The 15,713-nt window shown below is 42.9% G+C and overlaps 2 protein-coding genes across 2 annotated transcripts; one reads left to right on the forward strand and one right to left on the reverse strand.

The window, feature by feature from the left end:
* Positions 1–2,138: 2,138 nt before the first annotated feature.
* LOC124692596 (39S ribosomal protein L41, mitochondrial-like) lies at positions 2,139–5,083 on the reverse strand. The gene is made up of 3 exons (XM_047225995.1): positions 4,906–5,083; positions 3,251–3,315; positions 2,139–2,480 (listed from the first exon to the last, which is right to left on the reverse strand). The coding sequence occupies exons 1-3, from the start codon at positions 5,051–5,053 to the stop codon at positions 2,388–2,390; spliced, it is 306 nt and encodes a 101-aa protein (XP_047081951.1). The 5' UTR covers positions 5,054–5,083; the 3' UTR covers positions 2,139–2,387.
* Positions 5,084–5,521: 438 nt separating this feature from the next.
* Positions 5,522–14,774, forward strand: LOC124692595 (polyribonucleotide nucleotidyltransferase 2, mitochondrial-like). The gene is made up of 16 exons (XM_047225994.1): positions 5,522–5,851; positions 6,445–6,600; positions 6,694–6,864; positions 7,068–7,193; positions 7,265–7,426; positions 7,753–7,872; positions 8,361–8,498; positions 8,705–8,867; positions 9,194–9,319; positions 10,763–10,893; positions 11,025–11,244; positions 11,335–11,406; positions 12,516–12,595; positions 12,710–12,853; positions 13,471–14,157; positions 14,297–14,774. Exons 1-16 carry the CDS (start codon positions 5,522–5,524, stop codon positions 14,393–14,395), a joined length of 2,925 nt encoding a protein of 974 aa, XP_047081950.1. The 3' UTR covers positions 14,396–14,774.
* The last annotated feature ends 939 nt before the right edge of the window (positions 14,775–15,713 follow it).

Raw genomic sequence — 15,713 nt, forward strand, 5'->3', positions numbered from 1 at the left:
GTCGTAGATCTCATTAGCTTTACCTTGATCAAGCAGGACCACCATATATTCGGACACCTCGTCCGAATCATGGGTGGATCGGCTCTTTGAGCCGATTCACAGGATAACCCGAGAGCCGATCGAGGCTCGTATTTAACGTTTACGTGTGTGCCCCGGCAGAAACTAAGCGAGGCATCATCCACACCTTCCTGACCAGGTATAGGTCAGGTGGCACGCCCTTGTGATAAACATCGGCGCGTGCGACCAGGAGGCTTTGCGGGCCGTCGCTCAGAGGGACTGGGGCCAGCCGCAGCCCTAGTTGTTCTCGGCTCTACCGTGTTGCCCGTCTCTGCCCGCCAGGGGGTTTCTGACGTCAACACCACCTTGGGAAACAAAGGGTGATTATTTATAGGTTCCCCAGGTTTCTAGCCGTTGTTATTTCGCGGCGCCGAAATCTCCAAGGGGGGTCTCGAGGAAGAAAGCCTTCCGGATGACATGAACTTTCGCGTGGTCGGAAACTCTGAAGTTTCCGGACTAGTATTTCCGCCCCAATCTATGCCCCCAACAACTTCTAGCGACGAAACTTCAAAGGTTCAAGGGACCAAAGATTTAGGCCATAAATTCAAACCGTTATTTCCACCCCCGGCCATTGTATTCTTACATAGTGTTGAGCTCCCAATTACGATTAGTTCGAGTGAGAAACCATGAGCTTGTTACTCTTAGAGGGTGATCTCCTAGTTGGTTTGATGGTTGGTGCTCCGATGACCTCTTTGTGGAAGATGTGAAGAGGCCTGGGATTTTCCTTCGTGTAGCTTATGAAGAGGTTGTGGAGCTTGCCATCTCCGGAGTGAGGAGAATCTATCCATAAGAAAAGGGACTTTGTCTTTCGTGACATGAAAAGGTGCATGCACTATGGGCCCGGTTGGTTGCTCGCAATGGCCTTTCTCGCATGACTTGGGCCAAAAAAAAGTCGTTTGGTAGCCCACAAGTAAAAAGATTCCCTACCCAAAACGGTTCTCAAAGCAGCCTAGATGCAGGGTGGTCCGGCAAGAATGCTCAATTCGGTCGTTTTTCCGTGGCCATACGCTGGCGAGCGCGGGGGTGGGGGGGGGACGCTGCACGTGTCGAGAAGAGCGGGAGACGCCGCGACGCCTCGAGAAGGCGCGTCATAATTCCCCTCACCACCCACTCTCCCCTCTCACTCTCGCCCGTTCTCACTTGCCCTCTCCTCTCCCTTCTCTCCCCTCTCGCCACCAGCGGTTGTACTGCCACCGGTAGATCAAAGACCACCACGAGGCTATCTTGGTCGTCGCGTACATGGACCCCTTCTTTTCTGGTTCAAGCTCTGCTCGGCAAGGACATCCATAGCGGTAAGATGCTAATCCAAGCTTTTAGATTTCATTGTTCAGTTTTTATGTTTCTACGTTGACCGATCATGTTTTGAACATATCAGTTTCAACAGAAAAAAAAAGCTACACAACGCCAAACACCTAGACCGCATCACATGTCAATTTTTTTATTATGCTAGATGCTATTTAGTCACCAGTGTCAGAACGAGTTTGACATGACTGATGCATGTATGAATCACGGGTGTAGGGGTGTAGGTGTGTCGCAGCATAGCTGCGTCAGTGCGGACTACCCTATGGCAAGAAATTTCAAAGACAAACAGAGCTGAAATATAAAACATATACGCCACCAAATACGCTGAAGGTCACCCATCTTGGAACAAACGGAAGTCAGGGCAAATGAGCCCGAGATCAGTTTTGCATTTCCGTTACTGATTATGGAATCTTCAATGTTGTACACGTTCTTTCCACATGTTGGAACCTCCTTTTCTTTTTTTGCCGCATAAACATAACTTTTTATGCAGCATAGATGTTTTGAAATGTTGCAAAGTTTTTTTTCCCTTGTTTTGACTTGTACCAAAAAAATGTTAAAGAGAAATGAGAGGGAAAGGCTGCAACGGACGGACGACACATATCATGATTTAGCCAGATCAGACGGCAGAAAGGTGGCAGATATTTGGCTCCTTCCACTAGGCCGATGCCTATCACCTCCCCTGTGTAGTGTACCGTATATGACAATGATATTTTCACTGGCACAATGTAATTTCAGTAAATCCTGTTCCTGTCGGCAACCAATGTTGTAGCATCACATGCTTCAGAAATGATCAAATGAATACCACTAACGCCAGAAATAGTGAACTCAGAGTACATGGTACATCTAATAATGGTAAGTTTTCCAACGATTTATGCTGAAGCACAGAGTTTGCAGTTACGCATGGAATAGTTCACATGCAGCAATGTTGACGAGGCTACATATTCTGAACATGGTCACCGGATGGAAAACATAGCTGCAGAGCCCCACCGTATTCTTGTGAAACAAGCAACGACTGAACATCTAACATATCAGTTTTTGTTTTCAGTAGATTCCGCTGAAGCGGAGGCTGTTGAGTTGGCTGCAAGGTCCTCCCTGGCGCATTGCGATACATATGGCTTCAACTGCAGTTATTTAGACAAGGATCTGATTAGTTACAGGTTACAGTACACCGTGAGGGAAGATGATTCCCTCAGCTAAATCACATATGGGATTTTCGCGCGCAATACACGCAATACCGTCCACTTTCAGCTCCTCTACCTTGGCCTAGGTTAAACAATCTAATGCTACTAGATTTGGAACATTTAATCCAATGCTGAGAGATTTTCGCACAATACATGTGATATCGTCTACTTTCAGTTCCTCTACCTTGGCCTGGGTTAAACAATCCAATGCTACTATTTTTTCCTTGGCAATATCTGTCCTACGTTTTTTCGATGAGCGAGGATCTGGGATTTTTTTTTCCGAAATACAATACTTGAAAAGAAAAGTTTGAGCAATGCTTGAAAAGGACGTGTTGGGGCCAAGGCATGCTGCATATAAACCAGAATTATCACCAACGATGCGATATTTATACCGGTGTGAATACAGATTAGCACACAGATCCCCATGTATTTTTGTTGGTGAGATATGAGGAAAGGCAGCACCCATGTGCTCCTATGTATTTTGGTTGGTGAGATATGAGGAAGGGCAGCACCCATGTGCTCCTATGTATTTTCCTTGCTAACTACCTTTATCTAGTATAGTGCTCTGCATTCCGAGCAAAAGAGTTAACATTCCAATATTCCAAGAAGTTACCAGAAATTTGAGATTCTTAAATGCATAGGTAACTTTGGAACTTAATTTAAATTCAGCGTAAAAAGGTGAAAAATGAAACAAAAATGTACAAAGTCACCTTGAAATCAGTCAAGTCAGGGACCACAAATCTTGGCAACTTGGCGTCCACCATCACATACCCACCTGCAAAATTACATCAATATTTTGAAAATGATGTTCAAAAGTACAAGTGGAATTCTTCAGTCTTGAAAGCCATCGAAAAACTAGAAATTCACAGTAACAGCCACGCTCTTACCCACTTAGTGCAATAATCATATCCTAGATGAAAGTGGTTGCATATTTACTTGAACCAAGCAACATGAAGAATACTACACAGAGGGACTCGATCCTTCCGTACAAGTATGTAACACATAATCAAACTAATCTATTGCACAAAAATATATAAATAGTTTATTGTTCAAACAAGCATGGCGTGTCAGTAGATGAAAATTTCACATCCACATAAGAGTACTAGAGACAATGAGCCGATCACAAGATACGTGAAGCTTTCAGACTTGGATCAAACTCGTAAATATAATTATGGGATCTAATGGGCAAGGTACATATATGTTTCCTCCTTTGGACAAAGTTCAGATGAGGATTTATCTGCAAGGATTTCTTTCTACATATATGTTTCCTCCTTTGGACAAAAATCTTAATGGATAGTATCATTTCTTGACTTTGTTTCACTGAAGATGGTGCTAAGTTTTGGCTGACATCAATACAATGATCTCATCTGAACATGTACATACTACTGCCAAGTACCAGAATCTATCCAGGATCAAAGTTCAGCTAAATATCCACCAGTATTTTAATTCTTTGCATTTGCCTGCATGTGAATTTCACAATCACCTAGCAATACAGCATTACTAGACCTTAGATGGATGCATACATACATTTCTTCCTGCAAGGATTTATCTCTATGCTTGTATATCCTTGGTGGTAATGGTAATCTGTCTACTCCTACCCCGCCTCCTTGAGAAGTAACTTGCTGACAGGTGGGGCTATCTCTACATGACTTCCACCATCTTGTTTTAGGACATGGAAACCAAGTCGTGTGGTTATTTAAACTGTTTTGCTATTTAAAAGTTGCCTTGTTTTGCTAACCCTAACTTGAAGTCAGTTTCTGTGACCATTTATTTGTACAGAGGCAGATGTGTATATTTTTGTACGTTTTCCAAAGAAGTATCTATATTCTTCTTCCGTGAAGATGTTCTTCTAGCAGTATGCATGAACAGTAACTGAACATACCTACTAGTTGCCACATATCCGGTCCTAATACTCGCTCCCATGAACCTCAAAAATGGCTATAGACTGCCTAGAAAATTGAAATGTGCTTCACCTTTTCCACTCACTAAACCATGGTATCATCCTATTTTGATGCAATTGAAAGCACCTCAACTGTCAAGTAAGGAATCACTCGGTTCACACACTGTTGCACGGTTTGCTCACAACGACACTCAATCTTTGGCATTTGATCTCCGACGTATGATAAGGAAACTAGGGCGGCAATAGGCGGCACTGAGCAACTAATGTTTCAACCGATTAGATCCGCAGTGTCAGATTATTTTAACTACATCTGGTTTCAAAATCTTCTATCTACACTTACCAAACCCAACAGATGTTGTATGTGAAATACACATGAACCAGAAGGTGATAACAAAACTGCAGCCTCTAACAGCCTGCACACGATACAGATAAGGACTAGTAGGCTCAGATGAGGACTGGTGTCACCTTTGCGAGTGTGGAACCCGGTGGGCTTGCAGTTCTTGCCCTTGTAGTAGTCCCGGGGCGCCCTCTTGGAGGAGAGGATGTTGAGCGAGGACGTCCGCTTCCGCCGCATCGACCTCCCGATCGAGCCCAGTATCAGCCCCAGCGGCATCGTCCTCCCCTGGCAACAAACCTTGCCGCTGGTTCCTGCGAATCCCAAAGGAAGAGTGAAGAGGCCGGAGGGGAGTGGAGGGGAGGCGAGGTGAGGGGACGGCGATGTGAAGGGCATACCGGCGGAGCGAGGGGGATCGGAGGCGACGACGCGGGCAACTGCGGTAGGGTTTCGGGGCTCCTCTCCGGCGGCGGCGGGCGATCCGTGCGACAGAAATGGGATTTCCTTTGGGGTCCTGAGCCGTCTGCCGCTCAACGTACGGTCGAGATCGCGTGAGCGACATGAATGTGGAAGAATCTGGGCCGTTCGGCCAGCTGACACGTGGGCCCAAACCCTACCGCGGCACAGCTCTACTGCACAGCACTGCAGCAGGCCCAAGTCGCGAACCATTTCCCTTTCTTCGCCGCTTAAACCCTAAACCCAAGCCCAAACCCCTCTCCACCTCCTTCCGGCCGCGCGCGCGCCACCATGTCGATGGCGGTGGCCTCGCTCCGCTTCCTCGCGCGCCGCCGGCACCACCTCCGGCTCACCGTGGTCCCCGGCGCGCGCGCCGCATTCCTCTCCGACGCGGCCGAGGACCTGCCGCGGGCGGCCCCGCCGCCGCCGCCGGGGCGGAAGGTGCTGGAGAGCTTCCGCGAGGAGTTCGAGATCGGGGGCCGCCTCATCGCCTTCGAGACCGGCAAGGTGGCGCGCTTCGCCAACGGCTCCGTCGTCATCTCCATGGAGGACACCAACGTCCTCGCCACCGTCGCCGCCGCCAAGTCCTCCGACCCTGTCCGGGACTTTCTCCCTCTAACAGTAAGGCCATTTCCCTTCCCTGTCCTGGTTTGTTGTTATTATGTGTATTTCAGAGGCTATTAAATTCGACAGGAATTCACAAAACTCATTAACCCCTCCACCCTTTTTGCTGATTTCGTTCACAAGGGCTTTTTGGTTCCAGTACCATTGGTCATTATGCTGTTCATTTGTGGCAACGACCAATTTGATATTTCACTAAGAGATTGTTAAGATTAACTCTGATGCCATATGCTCATTACAATGCTTGATTTTTGTCTGCTGGTAAGAAAGCATAATTATATTTACCTGTAGTAAATTTTAATAGAGCAACACTACAGGTCCTTACACTTCTCCGGTACAGTGAATTATTCTACACTTCTTGAGTTTAGGGTACTTGATCGCCCTGGACAACTTAAAAGACCCATTGTGTACTCTAATTTTTATCTTGCAAATATAACTTATTAGGGATGTGCTAAACCCAGAAGGAAGAACTGAATATGTCTGTCTTCACATTTTTCGACGCTACACTATACATCTGCTGCGTGCACCTTTTTAGGACCATTTTGGTGCTTCTTTCCCCTGATGAACATGTTGGTTATCGTTTTTGGCTGTAGGTTGACTATCAAGAAAAGCAGTTCGCTCAAGGTGTTATTCCCACAACTTATATGCGCAGGGAAGGTGCCCCTAAGGAAAGGGAACTTCTGTGTGGGCGCATAATCGATCGACCAATACGGCCATTGTTTCCTCGTGGCTTTTACCATGATGTCCAGGTGATCTTTCTATTTTAATATTCTACTCTTCAAATTCACAAAGTTTGCACAAGGATTATCACTCACTGGTGGAGTTGCGTTCTGCTTTTCTAGATCACGGTAAATGTTCTTTCATCAGACGGAAAGCAGGACCCCGATGTTATGGCTGCAAATGCATCTTCAGCTGCACTTATGCTATCTGATGTACCTTGGAATGGGCCAATTGGAGTAATACGTGTTGGCAGAATTGATGGGAATTTTGTGTTGAACCCAACAGTGGACGAGGTAAGTACTACCACATGTAATAATGTGATATATCCTCCACTGTGCGTGAATAGTATCATATATACCAGGAACATTTGTTCGCTCATGTTGCCCATTCCATTTGTGTAATTTGTACCATAATAACTAACTACGTCAATTATAGAATGCTATGAATTCATCCAGTTTACTCTTTTTTTTTTGTATACTTCACCTGTTACCTGCAGTTAGGGTTGAGTGATCTCAACCTAGTTTATGCATGTTCACGGGATAAAACATTAATGATCGATGTACAAGCTCGTGAGATAACTGAAAGGGATCTTCAGGCAGGAATGAAGCTTGCACACTCTGAGGTATTATTCCTTATTAATTTATGTTTGATACATTGTAATTGTATTCTCATGCACTTGATTATGATTATCAGGCAGTTAAGTGTATCGACCCTCAAATTAGATTGGCTAAGCGAGCTGGCAAAGAGAAAAAGGAATACAAGCTTTCGATGATTTCAGATGAATCCTACGAGAAAATAAGAACATTATCAGAGGCACCAATTGAGGAAGTCTTCACAGATAAAACCTATGGCAAGGTGTGTAATGTATTCGATTTTGATCGATGCTCTTCCTTTCTAGTTATTGCCTTATTGGAGTCGAAATTGGAAATTTCTGGTTCTGACTCTTGTAAAGACTTCTGCCCCCACTCTAAATATAAGTTGCCCTGGGAGCTGTGTGGTGATTTCTCTTGAATATTGCTTTCTCTCCTTTCTGCTAGTATGTTATGATAAACTATGCTCAGGGTTTGCTTTTTAAACCATGAAGAGTCAAAGTCAAACATCTACATTTCTTTTTGAATCACTATTGAAGCAACATCTCCTGTTCTTTTTTTTTTCCGCTTAGATGTTTTCATTTGTTGCAGTTTGAGCGTGGAGAAGCCTTGCAGAACATCACAGAATCTGTAAAAGCAAAGCTTGAAGAAGAATGTGACGAGGAAAGCTTGAAGTTTCTTCCAAAGGCAGTTGACACTGTGAGAAAGCAGGTAGAGCACATCGATCTCATTTGACACACTGAAACTCAGAACACTATGGAACATGTTTAATGCAAGAACATATATGTAACAGAAATATCAGAGCACATTGCTCTCTTAATAGTGAATCCTCGACATTTGGAAAAGTTGTAGCTTATGTGTCCCAAACGCATTAGCAATTGGACCAGAACCCTGTTTTCTTCCATGTGCATGAATAAATGAAAGCTCCGGTCTCCATGCATTCTCCTGACCTGTTCTCTTTATCTTCTAATATGTCTGAATTCAAGATAATTTATAGATTCCAGTAGTACATGAAAATCTCTGAGAACCTAGGTAAACTATACTGAGGTATTGGGCTGCTAACTTCTAAAATGAGATGAAAATTCCAAGACCTATAGCTGCCATCTACCCTTGGCATAACCTGATAACACTTCATTCAGTGCTATTTTATTGTAGAATCACTTATATTATTTCAGTTCATAATGAGTTGTGCCCTGCAGGTCATACGCAATAGAATAATTAAGGAAGGTCTTAGAGTCGATGGTAGGCAACTTGATGAGGTGCGGCCATTGTTCTGCGAATCCAGCACATATCCAATATTGCATGGTTCTGCACTGTTTTCACGTGGAGATACTCAGGTTCTCTCTCTCTCTCTCTCTCTCTCTCTCTCTCTCTCTCTCTCTCTCAACACACACACATGCCCGCACACGCCTGCGCACGCGTGTCAAACATGCGAACATGCATACTCAGTTACACTGCACAGCCCACTGCAAATGGTTACTGCTTATATGGAATGAAGTTTTAACATATACACAATATGAAGTAACCTGATCCTCTCTTATAGGTTTTATGTACAGTTACCCTTGGTGCTCCTGGTGATGCTCAGCGATTGGATTCAATTGTTGGCCCTCCAACAAAGCGTTTCATGCTTCATTACAGCTTTCCACCATTTTCGATAAATGAAGTTGCCAAACGTGGGGGTTTGAATCGCCGTGAAGTTGGCCATGGTACATATTTTTCCTTGTACGTGCAGAGCTGCAGATTATAGAATTTGCTTATCCTGCAGTCTAAGCTGAAGAGATATGTGCAATACCATGTTTTAGTTTGTATCAGATATGATTAGGTTAGATTACAGAGCTTAGGGAACTTGGCAAACTGTGATTAAAGCGTAGCCTTATTGTTTGCTGCAATATTTAGGTTCCTTATCCCTGATTGTGTTTTCCTTGTTTCTTCTTCATTCAACTTGATTAATTTCAGTCTTAGTTTACAGTGAAATTGTGATGAGGCAAAATAAATACCACCGATTCAGCTACGTGTTTTGTACACTGTGCAGGCACTCTTGCCGAGAAAGCCTTACTTGCTGTGCTTCCTCCGGAAGACGACTTCCCATATACTGTTCGGATAAATTCAGAAGTCATGGCCTCTGATGGTTCAACATCAATGGCATCAGTATGTGGAGGTACACATCTTTATTTCTAGTGCTACTATTATACTCCCTCCTTCCATACATAGATATCTCAGTTTTGTCTAAATTTGGATGTATATCTATACACTAAGGGCTCTTTTGATTCATAGGAATAGTGTAGGAATTGTATAGGATTTAGATCCTATGAGATATTTTCCTACGCTAGTTGTTTGATCCATATGAATATATCCTATAGGAAATAATCATATGGGCCTGTAGTGCAAATTCTATGGGGAAAAACATGAGGTCATGCCTCATGGAAAAATTCTTTGGCACAATCAAAGACAACTCATCTTTCTATAGGATTAAACTAGGCATGACATAGCAATCCTATGTTTTTCCTATCCCTATGATTTTCCTATCCTATGAATCAAAGGAGCCCTAAATATTGTCTACATACATCCAATTTTTGACAAATCTAAGACATCTATTTATGAGGTAGTACTTATAAAGGAACTCTGCTCTTTTATTTATGGCTTAGAGCCTTGCAGATGGTGTTTTATTTGAACTAAATTTCGTTTATCTGCATGTCAATGTTCTGCAGCTTTTAGCTGGTCGATCTTCACTAGAATGTCATTCACTTGCAAAAGCCTTAGTTTGCAAGAACATGTCCTGCACTTCCATGTAAAATGGATCAAGGGTCTATACTTTGGTCTGTAACAAACCCAACCCAAGCCATTCACAGTTGCCTTTCAATCAAGGGGAGTTGGTGAATCAGGGATGGGTCCCCCCTCCCTCCCCTCCTTCCTCTCTATAGAAACCCAAGTACAAAGCCTGCACAACCAGTCCGGTTAGCAAGCAAGTGCTGACATGAGCCTGGCCTGGCAGCTCGGCATACTGGTGATTCTGAAGTAGAGAGACACTGCAAGGCAGCAGGTGCGCACGCTGCAGTCGCCGGGCGTGTTAGTGACCATGGCAACAAGGACAGGCGTGGGTGCCTCCATGTGGTCAGAGGAAACGGGTGGCGCAGAACAACATCAGCATGTTATACAACTGGTAACTTAATGGAGGGTATTGCAACACATTGGATGCATCTCAGGTGTACTGGTAGAGCGTGTGCATGGTGTGATTTTCATATAGGTGTGTTGGAACTTGGAAGGAGTTAGATTGAAGGGACATTTCTTGAGCAAAATGAACTTCACGAATTTGGAAAGGAACAGGAAGAAACAGTCTTAAGTTAATTTCGATGAATTTGTAAGAATATAAGTTGCCGCGGTCTGTGGCAACGCAAGGGCTGCAAGGCATATGTTAACATTTCCAAGAGACCTCAAAATAACTTGTATATTATATGTATTAAGTTCAATAGTTTTCTAGGTTCCTATTAATCTCGATAAAAAATGTCTTTCAAGCGTCGTTGTTATGTCCTTGAACTGCTCACAAGTAATTACTATTTTGTGGACTTCTACTTTTCACGTGTTTCTAAATGGTGACTGACAGGAAGCATGGCTTTAATGGACGCTGGGATACCTGTAAGGGAACATGTTGCTGGTGTTTCAGTTGGTCTCGTCAGTGAATCCGACCCAGCGACTGGAGATATTTCGAACTACCGTATATTAACAGATATTTTAGTAAGTCTTCTCTTCATTTCTGTTGTCAAATCAGGAGAGAACCATTTTGTATTTTTTTTATGTAATTGACTAATAGTACGTTGCTTCCGAAAATACCCATGCTCAATAAACATCTTATTTGGTGTTTTCAGGGTCTTGAAGATCACCTGGGTGACATGGATTTCAAAATTGCAGGAACAAGGAGAGGTATTACTGCTATTCAGCTGGATATAAAACCTGCTGGAATACCATTGGACATAGTATGTGAAAGTTTGGAGCCTGCACGAAAGGCTCGTAATCAAATCCTTGACCGCATGGACCAGGAAATCAGTTCTGCTCGTGCTATCAATGATGGAAGTGGTCCTCGATTAGGTTTGTTGATGTTTTGTCGCTGCTCCATTTTTAGGTTTGGTTATTTTGATTTGTTAATTGTTAATGTTACAATCGTGCCTCCACTTGCAGCCACACTGAGCTTCAGCAGTGATTCTCTTAGGAAGTTGCTTTTCCACAGGAAAAAGATTGAGAAAGACACAGGTATGAAGTTAATATTTTACCTGATTCTTATTCATGTCATATCTTAAGTTCTCTATAAGAAGTGGTTCATGCCATTTGACAAGAGGGGTAAATGTAATTGTTTGTGAAAATGTTGCTGTTGTCTGCTGTGCCATAAGTCTGCCGATGATAGACACATGCGTTTCAGTTATCGACAAGTGCATTTTGGAACCTAATTGCAACTTTTTTTCATTTCCAAAAAACTTAATTGATATTTGTTCTCAAGGCAACACTATACCATTATCAGTTCTGCCTAGATGAAATAAAGACAACCTTAGAGACCACAAGATTGATCCAGCTTATAACATTGAGTGATTGGAGGGTATGCTATAAGATTTGAGTTTTATCTTTTCTTTGTTGCAGAACTTGGACTGATAATTGTAAAATACTGATTCTATTATTGCATTTGATAATAGGGAAATATGTTGCTACCCCCATGGGCTACATCACCCATAGATCCAATGTGAATTCATGCTTCAGTGTAGCGCAGCCTCATTTCATATATTTCCTACTTTGTTGCGCCAATACAACCTATCTCCAAAACATCGCCAATACAACCTGGATTCGATTATCGCCTAATTGTTGATTCATTTTTCAATGCCTATCTCTAAGATGCATAGAAGGATTACTGCAAGATAAATATGAAATGATTCATAGTGGGTGGGTGGGGGGCAGTAAGTTAAGGACAACTCTATCTTTCCTGCTAGGAGATGTTCCTATTTGTTTCCTTTTAGCTGTCACTCTGTGTGGTGTCCAGACCTGCATATCAGTGTGATACCTGAATGTCATAAATTAAACTCCCCTTCAGGATTAACATAATTTCTAAGATACTACCTCCGTCCTATAATAAGTGTCTTAGTTTTGGATGTATCTAGATGCATTTTAGTTGTAGATACATCTGTATCTAGAAAAAGTGGGACACTTATTTTTGGACGGAGGGAGTACTGAATATGGAAATAATTTTTCACCATTCTGTTAGGCAACTTGTATACTCCAGTCCATGTATATACTTCATTTCATTATGCACTCTGTATTTTTCAAGTTTTTAGGCAGCTAAGTTTGTAGTTAATTCCCTTTTCCATTTTCTTAAGGTGCGCGTGTATCTGTTAGTGACGGTACAGTCACTATTGTTGCTAAAACTCAGCCAATTATGGATAAGGCTCTTGAGAAGGTATGTATCAACAACATGGCACCTCCTGCTTGTATCCTTGTGTTGCTATAAGACAAGTGTTTGGGAGGAAGAATCGTTACATGAGAAAGTCTAACCTGTTCTATATGTTCGCAGGTTGAATTTCTTGTGGGCCGTGAAATTGAAGTTGGCAGGACATACAAAGGAATTGTTTCCTCAATAAAGGAGTATGGCGCTTTTGTGGAATTCAATGGTGGGCAGCAAGGTCTTCTTCACATTTCTGAGCTGTCACATGAACCGGTATTTCTCTTCAATTTCTGCTTCACATTTCAAGTTATCTCATGGATCAGTATTTATTTATCCTGAAATTACGTAGCATCAAGTACTCAAGTGGAGAACGTTTCCGCACGTAGTTTTAATTTGATAGAGGCCAAGAGGGTATTTGGTTTGAGAACCGGGTTGGTGTAGGATCATCCGATCGTAACTCCAAGCCCAACCTTCTTGCTTTCTTTGAAAAACAGATTGGGTTGGTGCACCACCAATCCTAGTTTAGACTACTTGCTTTTGTTTATTAAGATAGGCCTCTTTGCTCTTTCCTCTGTAGCCCTTCCCTGTCTCCTCTTGCTGTATATTCCTCTCTTGCACAGTTGCACTGTGAGGTCATCCCCTGAAGTTTTCCACTAAAAAAAATCACCGGGCATGTCTATAATTACAGTATGAGCAATGATATCACGCCATAAAAAAATGATGAAATGTCAATGACCCTTGATGTACTAGCCTGACACCACCTATCGTCCACAACAACAAAAGTTTACTGTATTTATAACTGCTCTATCGTATTCTAAATACTGGCAAAGCAGCTTTTAATAGTTCTAACTATTATATTCGGCCATTTTTGTTTTATTTCGTTCCTTCAGGTTTCAAAAGTTTCAGATATTGTTTCTGTTGGCCAAGTGCTCTCATTGACGTGCATTGGTCAGGACGTGAGGGGTAATATTAAACTTTCACTGAAAGCAACCCTACCCCATAGGCATAAAAAGGAGTTAGCAAGTCAGGATACTGCTCCTTTGGCAAATCAAGACATTGTTGGTTGGGCAGCTGTGGAAAACATGGCGAGCAAGGATTTTGATGTTGAGCTATCGAGTAGCAAAGATGAAGACATCACAAGTGAGGAGACGCCTGCATTTTCTACTCCTGCAGTCATAATTCGCAGTGCTGCTGACTGTGATGCTCAAGATGTTGCAGATGCTCCTACTAAGAAACAATCGAAGGCTGCAAGTTCAAAGGCTGCAAAGTCATCTCCTAGAGTATATAAAGCAGCCAAAGAACGGCAGGAGGCAAAGCCAGCTTCCCCTAAGAAAGCATCAAGTACATCAACCGCCAAGAAAAATAAGAAAGTGAAGGCTGATGATTCTGGAAGTAATGGGCTCGATGCCATTCCAGAACAAGACATAAGCAACACCCTGAAGTGTTCGACTTCCACAAACTTCAGATCAGGTTCTATGAAGCTGGGCGACGTAGTTACAGTAAAGGTCTACCAGATACGGGCCTATGGATTAGTACTTGAGCTGAGTGATGGAGTTCGTGGAATGCATAAATTTGTGGTAATTTCATACCCAACTCCCCGATTTTCTCTTTTTGTTCATGCTTCCATTATTTCATGCATTGTTCAATTTTGTAACCCTTGTTTGTGGTAGTTATCATTTGCTCTTTGGTACTGAAGTTTGGGTCAATGTTTTGCAGGATAATGGCCGAAAAGATTTTGAGGTCGGAGAGGAAGTGCTTGCAAAATGCTCAAGCTTCAACGCCAAGGGTGTCCCAGTCTTCTCATTGCTAGATTAGTACCATTTTGATGCGGCTAATTTACTCTTCATTATTAGAGGTCTATAGAGGTAAGACACTTGTAAATGCGTAGCAGTTAATCGACCAACTTGATGAACATGAAAGAAGCACAGCAGCGCCAATTTTCCCCAAGTTTTGTGCTTTTGCAGCTGCTGCGAACATTTTGCGCCTGCATTTCCCCCCTTTTTGCAATGCAAGGAGGGGGAAAGTTTCATCCTGTGATTCGGCTGAAACGTAAGAGCACTTGCAACGTGGATAGCCACAATGTTGCCTACTTGTTGTTTATTAAAATAATCGTGATGTTAAATGTCCTTTTATGTAGCATTTGATAGTGTTCATAATGAATCACTCAAGACAGGATGGCTAGAGATGCCTACTTGTTGTTTACTGATCGGCAGATGGCTAATTGGCGCTTGTACTTTTGAACATTTGATAGTGTTCATAATGAATCAAGGTTTAGCTCCAAATCGGTGAGGCAGTAGACAAAATGGTTCATCGTTAGAGCATCTCTAGCAGACACCCCAAATACCGAATACCGAATATGCTGTTATGCGGAACGTTTGGGCTACGCGACGATGGTTTTCTGTCCGCAAACAAAAATCGGAAACACAGGGTTTATGCAAATTATCAGATAATTTTCAAATGTAGCAACATAATCATGCAAATAGATTGTTCAATATACTCAATTATACATGAAACACGGCATCAAAAGAAAATCAAACATCGCATCAAAAAGAATGATCAAGCATCACCGTTGGTTGCCGGGGCATCGACATGGCCGTCACCACTCGCCGTAGCATCATCATGCCGTACCATCATCACCTCAGGCATTCATGGCAGCGTGTGCAACTTCCCTCTTTCGCGTCAAGATCTCCTTTTCGCATGATTTCACCACTCAAGACAGGACTCATCCATCTCAGCCGGGTTCATTATTATAGTTGCATTCTTCGCCGCGATGGACTCCATCATGGCCCGGTTCTCTTCGGCGTGCCCTCTCTTCTCCTCGATGTCAGTCTTGCGCTTTGCATCCTCCCGGAGCATGCTCCATTTTGCCTCCTTCTCCTTGTTCTTCATCTCCATCATCTCCCTCTTTGTCTCCAAAGTTTTCATCACCAATTTATTTTTTTGGATTTGACCATAACATCGATCTTGAGAGACATTGCGGCCTCTTCTTATTTCTTGATCTTGTCCTTGGCCATCTTTGTTCCATCGGGTCTCTTCTTGCTCTCTAGCACATCATCCTCTTCCACATCTTCCAACTCGACAAGCTTATGCCTCAGTGGTGACCCTTCCTTCTTGCTCCCTCAACTTCCATTTT

This window comes from Lolium rigidum, chromosome 2 (assembly GCF_022539505.1).
Source record: "Lolium rigidum isolate FL_2022 chromosome 2, APGP_CSIRO_Lrig_0.1, whole genome shotgun sequence".
Taxonomy (NCBI): domain Eukaryota; kingdom Viridiplantae; phylum Streptophyta; class Magnoliopsida; order Poales; family Poaceae; genus Lolium; species Lolium rigidum.

Bases quoted from the DNA above. Each gene is read 5' to 3' on its own strand.
- LOC124692596 (XM_047225995.1), bottom strand. From the start codon at position 5,053: ATGCCGCTGGGGCTGATACTGGGCTCGATCGGGAGGTCGATGCGGCGG. The intron at 3,316-4,905 runs GTGACACCAGTC...GTAATTTTGCAG, and splicing joins CGGGTTCCACACTCGCAAAG to GTGGGTATGTGATGGTGGAC. The intron at 2,481-3,250 runs GTGACTTTGTAC...AAATAACTGCAG, and splicing joins CTGACTTGACTGATTTCAAG to TTGAAGCCATATGTATCGCA.
- LOC124692595 (XM_047225994.1), top strand. From the start codon at position 5,522: ATGTCGATGGCGGTGGCCTCGCTCCGCTTCCTCGCGCGCCGCCGGCAC. The intron at 9,320-10,762 runs GTACACATCTTT...GGTGACTGACAG, and splicing joins AATGGCATCAGTATGTGGAG to GAAGCATGGCTTTAATGGAC. The intron at 10,894-11,024 runs GTAAGTCTTCTC...TGGTGTTTTCAG, and splicing joins GTATATTAACAGATATTTTA to GGTCTTGAAGATCACCTGGG.